At 37.7% G+C, this 7,488-nt stretch overlaps 1 protein-coding gene across 1 annotated transcript in view; it reads right to left on the reverse strand.

Annotated features, from left to right (window-relative positions):
- The window catches only part of CCDC88B (coiled-coil domain containing 88B), a 64,215-nt gene that overhangs the window by 11,823 nt on the left and 44,904 nt on the right, over positions 1-7,488 (reverse strand). Inside the window, exons 14-15 of the mRNA XM_018564910.1 lie at positions 2,647-6,698; positions 1,227-1,352 (exon numbers count right to left, since the gene is read on the reverse strand). Of these exons, the coding sequence (XP_018420412.1) occupies positions 1,227-1,352; positions 2,647-6,698 (4,178 nt within the window). The remainder of the gene's footprint in view (positions 1-1,226; positions 1,353-2,646; positions 6,699-7,488) is intronic.

The following is a 7,488-nucleotide window of genomic DNA, read 5'->3' on the forward strand; positions in this document are numbered from 1 at the left end:
CCCCCCCCCCCCCCCCTCTTTTCTGTACCATATCAGTCCACATGCTTTGCAAAAATGGGGGAGGTTGCGTTGCAAGGGGGCAATGGCAAAGGTACCAAGTCCTAATGTTGAGGTACAAGGGCTTCTTCCCCACAACCACAAAAAGGGTGTGGGAGTTTGTGGAGGGGGCTTTTAGGAATCTGGAAGTCCCCTTTAGAATCAGAGGGCCCAGATATCCACCCCCTCTCAGGGGAATGTGTACAGGGATACATTACTCCTTATTACTGATTCCTCAAAAAAGTCAAATGTAAATAAAGACACAGACACAATGAAAGATCCTTTAACAAAAATACAATTTTAAAAAATGTTTTAAAAAAGTCAGCCAATGGGGACACTACTTCTGGTGACCCTGCTGACCATCAGGGATTTCTCTCACTTCCTATTGTGGGTATGAGACAGGAAGGAAAGGGAAATCTCTCCAATCAGACACAGATGACAAAATAAGCTGACAGGGATTATAACCCTCCCTTACTCTATCCAGAACAAGTTTTGGCTTCCATTCTACTTTAATAAATTACAGGCAAATGTGTAGTTCATTTTTTCAGAAGATAATTTCCTTTCCCTGAATGAGCCACTACTTTGTGGATCCAAGAATCCTGCACACTACAATAATGTTTTTTTTTGTTTTTTTTGAATCCTCTTTATTCAAAAAAAATTAAACAATAATAATACAACCACATAATTAATAGTGTAATTTACAACAACATGATTATACATCCACATACATACATAGATACAACTCACATTTAAGACACTGCTATTTTCGCAATTTAGTCCATATTTTAACATTTACATTTCATGGTCAACCCTGAACGGTCTTCATATTATATATGCCAAATCTTAAATTGGCTTCCCACATAACCTATCTAACTTCCTTCACCCTCCCCATTTATATCGTGATATTTTCTACCTCCGTATTTAGTGCTTCATATTAATGAATTTTGTATATTATTTAGGTGTTTACTCCCGTATTATGTAGAAAAAACAACAAAAACAAAACACTAATATTTTTAGTGTATTTCATTTGTTTATTTATTTATAATGTGTTTTTTCCCCCCTTACCATCGCTTGTAAATCAAATCTTTATTTAAGTACTACAATAATGTTGAGCTCCTTTTAAACAACAAACTGTACTCTGCAATCTTTTTTTTTAGAGGGCTGTTGCCCATGTTTGCCAGATCACCCACCTATTTTGGTCTTCCTGAAGCTTATGGTTTTCAACTTGTAGTTCTTGCACCTTGTCCTTTTGCTCTTGCAGTTTTCGTTGATGCTCCTGCTGTGTCTGCTCCTTTTCTATAGAAAGCTGAGAAAACCTGCGAGAATTGAAATGCATAGACAAAACAGTTTATATATTAAAGTATAAGTATTAATTTCTGAATATTCTACTGGCATCCACTATCTCCCAGGCTTCTGAGATGAGATAGACAAACCCCTATAACACCAAAATGTGCAGTGACTCTCATCACTTTAGGCATTATGTGTATGTCTAAAAGGCATAATTTGATACAAAAGTTAAAATCAACAAAAAAGAAAAAAACACAAAACTTTCCATACCGGACCTACTTAGCAAGTTCCATTGTGATTCTTGGATAAGTTAGAGGATAAAACATAATTTTGATATATCACTTATTCATAATCGAACTTGAAAATAAGCCTACACACAAGTCATACCGTTTACATAGTGAACTCTAACATTTAAGTTGTGGCTAAGTTAGAAGAAAGAAAGATGTGAATTTACATGTTTGTTTTCCTTCAGTGCCACTTACTATTAGGCTTAAGGTGACGTTTTATTTTTTGGGCCAATCTTCTGTCTGCTAAACACTTACAGTAAAAGAATCACAGGACACTACTGTTTGTAGTGTAGCAGGGAAGGTGAAGATGTTTTGTGGATATCATCTTAAAATAGTACAGTTTATACAGGTGTATACATCAAATCTAAAACAAAAAAAACGGTTTTCACCCCAAGGAGGGTCTATCTTACCAAAACAGGGACATTTGAGAACTATGAACTAGTAAAACTGAGCTGGCTCATCTCTGTGCTGGCTATGTTGTCCCTGGATAAAAATATGTTTTACTAATCTTTGATCATTGTGCCCCAATTTATCAATTTTAGCAAGGCTGAAACCATTACACAAATATATCTCATAGATAGAAAGCAGATATTTTAATTTTGGGTAGACCTTTACCATTATAATGTGGAACTTTAAGTGTCTTAAGTACTTTACCAGAAAATTATATCCAGATGATGAGGTTGGATAAACTCAACCACAAACTCTCCTCTATAGCTGTGCGAAGCACAGTAGAGTCCTCATAAACAAAAGCTATACATGAAAACATCACAATAAGTATGAAGAGTTTATTTCGCATTTAAATTTTCCATCAAGACACTTTTGGTGAAGAGTAGTTTATCTTCTAAAATATGAGCATAAAAAGTGGCATATGTGCAGTATGTACTGGAAATTAGGTGTTTTCACTTGTGACAGAAATTGTTTTACATATTTTTGGCAAAAATCAAGTGTTTCTCCCATGTCTTTTCACAAGTTGGTCTTTGCCAGATAAATCTCCCTTGTAACCACTGTACCATTTAACAGCCTCTTTCTTTCCTACCTGTCTTGTAGCTCTCGTTGTTCTTGCTTCAGCAGTCTCACAGCACTTCGGCCTTTGCGCAACTCTCTCTGCATACGTTCTAGCTCTCCTTCTTGTCTCTGCAGATCTCTGAGGATGGAGTCATAACGTCCCTGTAGTTCTGACCTCTCTCTGCGCACACCATGCAATTCCAACAGAAGCAATGACAGAGGGGACTCAGTAGCAGTAAGAAAAGGTTCAGTGACAGGTTTTAATGGAGATAGAGAATCGGAAGTATCAGATGCAGAAGTTTGAAGAGGTGTTGTACTAGATACAGGCGATTGTAGTGACACAGTTGCTGTTGGCGATAAAGGAAAGGCAAGGACAGATTCAGTGGCTGGTGATGCTACTGAAGTAGATGGAGGAAGCACTAGAACAGAACTTGTGGTCCACAAAGATTTCAGATTAGAAGAAGAATCGGACAATGCAGAAACATTGCTTGTATTTACTTGTCTAATTGATATATTTTCCTTTTCACCATCACACAGTTGGATTTCTTGTACATGCAAGTTTCTGGAGGATTCCTCTTGGTGTTTTTTTCTTGGTTCTGCATTGAAATCAGAAGTCGCTGTTTTGTTTTCCATTTTTCTCTTGTGGGTTGTCTTTTCTCCACTTCTATGTTCTACTTGTCTTCCAAGAGACTGAACATCTTCAGAACTTTCATATAGTTGTCTCTGCAGAAGTTCTGTCAGCTTAATGCTTTCATCCAGTTTAACCGTTAGCGACTGCTCAGATATCTCTTTCTCTTTGAGCTCTTTTATCAAGGCTTGCTGCTTTCCTGTACAATCTTCTAGCTGTTTCTTTAGTGTTTGTATTTCTACTTCTTTTTCTTGAACTTGCCTCTGGGAACTTTCTGCTTCTTTAGTGCTCACTTGAAGCTGCTCGAGGAAACATTGAGTTTGTTCATTTTTCTGCAGCACCTGTTGAGGTGACTTTGTATTCTTCAGCTGCTCATTTTTTTCATTAATTTGTTCTGAAAGGAATTCATTGTTTCTAATTATCTCATCCAACTGCTTCTTAAGGAGCTGGTTCTGTGCACTGCCATTTAAACTTCTCTCCATTGACTGGTGATTGCTCTCATCCAATTGCCTTTTCAAAGACAGGTTCTCTCTTTCATGTTCTTCAAGTTGGATTTTCCATGAGTGCTCCTGCTCAGAAAACTCTTTCAACTGTCGCCTGAGGAACTGAAGTTCTGCACTGTTCTCCTCCAGCTGTCTCTTTAGTAACTGTTCCCTTTCCTCCAAGCGTCTGTGAAGCAAAAAGTTCTCCCCGCTTCTCTCTTCCAGATATCTTTTTTGCGACTCAGTTTCCTCTAAACATTTTTGAAGCTGATTCTTCAAGGAATCAATTTCTTCTGACCTCTCCTGAATCTGTTTGTTTAGTGCAGTTTCAGAAGTTTCCTTTTCTTTCAGCTGTATTTTCAGGGCTTGTATTTCTTCAGCATTCTCTTGCAGTTTTATTTGGCATATCTGTCTTTCTTTTGCATCTTCTTCAAGCTGCCTCAGCTGGACTTTTCTTCTTCCATCATTTTCTTCCAGATGTCTTTTTAGCAATTGCAACTCCCAGTCACTCTCTTCTAGTTTTCTGTGTAGGAACTGCTGTTTTCCAGCACTCTCATTTAGCTTTCTCCTCAGTGACTGAATTTCTTCCTCTCTATCCTGAAGCTGTGTCTGAAGAGAATGTATGTCAGCTTCACTATTTCTAATCTTTCGTAGTAAGCTTTCTTCTTTCTCGGCTGCAATCTGAATTTGGCAATTGAGACTCTCTGTTTGCTCAGACATATCATTGAGTTGTTGCTTAAGTGAAACTGACTCTCCTGTTAGAACTTGCAGATCATTATTTTCGACGGCATGCTCTTTTATTTGTTGTTGTAAGTATTTTTCTTCTAGGTCTATAAACTGTCTCTTTAACAATTGTATTGCTGAATCTTTCTCCTGTAGCTGTCTCTGCATGGACATAATTTTCTCTGAATTTTCTTCTAGTTCTCTGTATTGAGATTGCCTTTCTCTTTCATTCTCCTCCTGCTGTCTTTTTAGTAACTGTTCTTCACTGGTAGTTTCTTGCAATTGTTTCTGAAGAAAGTGGATGGTAACAGCACTTTCTTCCAGTTGCCTTTTCACCAACTGCTCTATGCCCTCTATCTTCTCCAGGTTTCTCTTGAGTTCCTGAACTTCTCCTGTTCTCTCTTCAAGCTGCCTTTTCATTAGCTGCTCCAAATCTTCTCTTTTTGTCATGCATTGCTTGAGTTCTTGCACCTCAACTGTTTTCTCTACCAATTGCCTCTTTGCTATCTGCTCTCTTTCTTCCAATTTTGCCAGGTTTTCTTTGAGCTCTTGAGCCTCCTTAGTCCTCACTTCCAGTTGATTTTTTAGAAGCCCTTCTATTTCTTCTCCTTTTTCCAGACTTCTTTTGAGCATTTGAACTTCTTCTTTCTTTTCTTCCATTTGCCTTTCCAGTAACTTTTCTACATGCTCTTTTTTTTCCAAGCTTCGCTTCAGTTCCTGTACCTCTTTAGTTCTCTCATCTAACTGCTTCTTTAGAAAATGTTCTGTTTTCTCTCTTTTTTCCAAGCCTTTCTTTAAAGTTTGTACTTCAACTGTTCTCTCTTCTAGCTGTCTCTTTACAAGCTGTTCTAATTCTTCTCTATTTTCCAAGTTTTTCCTAAGTAGTTGTATTTCCCCTGATCTCTCTTCCAGTTGTTTCTTTAATAACTGCTCTACTTCTTCTCTTTGTTGCAAGCTACTTCTGAAAGTTTGTACCTCTTTAGTTTTCTCTTCAATGCACCTTCTTAAAGTCTCAACTTCCATTGTACTATCTTCACACTGCTTGTTCATGGAGTGGTCCTCTCTTTCTTGAAGATGCAGCTTTATAGATTGCATATCTCTTGTGCTGGCTTCTAATTGCTTTTTTATAGAGAGCATCTCCTCAGAACTCTCTTGAAGGTGCTGTTTTAATGAATGTGATTCTTTCATGTCAGATATCTGCTTCTTTAATAACTGATTCTCTAAAGATGTCTCTTGAACATGTTTCTGAAAAACAGAATTTTCGATTTCTTTCTCCTGCATCTGTTTTCTAAGTGTCTGTATCTCATGCACACTCAGTTCTATTTTGTTACTTAAAGACTGTACCTCTCTAGAACTTAACCCCAACTGTGTATTCAGTGAGTGCATCTCTTGAGCGCTTAGTTCCAGCTGTGTCTTCAGTGGCTGCACCTCTCGAGTGCTTAACTCCAGTTGTGTCTTCAGGGATAGTATCTCCTGAGCATTAAGTTCAGATTGCGCTTTTAATGACTGCAACTCTATAGCACTGAACTCAACTTGTGTCTTTAGCGAATGCATTTCACTAGTACTCAATTCCAACTGTGTCTTCAGTGACTGCACCTCTCCATTACTTAGTTCCAGCTCTGCCTTTAATGACAGAATGTCTTCAGTTTTTTGTTCTGATTGTTTCTTTGCAGACTGAACGTCATTTAAACTCAATTTCAGTTGGGTATTTAATGACTGAATCTCTCCAATGCTTGATTCTAATTGTGTCTTTAGTATTTGCATCTCTTCTGATTTATTTTCCAACTGTGTTCTTAAAGATTGATTGTCTTTATTAGTCTGGTCTAGCTGAGTTAGTAGTGACTTCACCTCTCCATTGCTTAGCTCCAGTTGTGTTTTTAACTTCTGCACCTCTTCAGTATTCAATTCCAGTTGTAACTTTAGTGACTCCTGCTCTACAGTACGCAGTTTGGGTTGTGTTTTCAAGGATTGGATATCCTCAGAATTCTGATCATCTATTGTGCTTTCTTCCAGTTGCTTTTCAAACAGCTGTACATTGTGTTCATATTTATTTTTTGTAATGTTCTCCTTTGTGTTGGTTTCCAGATTTACATTTGATAGTTTGGTGTCTCTTCTTGCACAATGTTTTTCATCAGTTTTGTGTGATTGCTTTTCTACAAATACATCTTTGGGAATCGCTCTTTCTTTTTGGTTTATATCTCCATCACTGTGTTGAAGATCTTTATCCACTAAACTGCCACCTTCTGGTTCCTAAGGAAAAAAAAAAGAAAAATCAGATTACTAAGACTGAAACTGAACTTTGGGCACAAATATTCTTCAACAGCTATAAAGAATATGAAACCACTTTGTGTCCACCAAATGCCTTTGCACACCATATAAAATCATCACTGTGCTTCATATAGTCTGTGCAGAATAGGGGGGCAAATAAAAAAAACCATTCACCATGCCCAAGGAGAGACAAATACCAGCAGTGACTGGTATTTATGTTAAGAAACTCCTGCACAGAGGAGAAGTTTCACACTGGATTACTGCATAGGTCCACACGAAATAGACAAATCACACCAGGATTCAAGTACCAATACACATGACTTTTGTATTTAGACAATATTTGTGTATCCCAGAATTCAGCTTTAATATTTTGAAGGCATTGACTAGGCAAGCAATTTAAAAAACAAAAAAACAGATGCATGCAAAGATCCCTAGCCAAGTTTGAGAGCATATGCTTGAAGGCCAAGTCACACCATATCCAGTGCGTCCTGGTGCAGTTCGCACCTGGAACGCACTGGATCGCATACATGAAGCCGGGGTGTTGGTGCCATTCATGTTAATGGCACGGCAGACACGCCCCCCCGCAGTGCATTTGCCCACACTGGAATGTGATGTACAGGAATGCCCTCCTTTCTAGTGCAGTGCGATCTGAAAAAATGCTGCAATGCAAGAGTCCAGTAGACATCCCAGGTATGATAAAGTTTAAAACACAAAATAAAAAAATTATAATATAATAAATTATAAATAATTATAAGAAATTATAATATAATAA

This window comes from Nanorana parkeri, unplaced genomic scaffold (genome assembly GCF_000935625.1).
Source record: "Nanorana parkeri isolate BGI_ZX_2015 unplaced genomic scaffold, ASM93562v1 scaffold25, whole genome shotgun sequence".
In the NCBI taxonomy this organism is placed as follows: Eukaryota; Metazoa; Chordata; class Amphibia; order Anura; family Dicroglossidae; genus Nanorana; species Nanorana parkeri.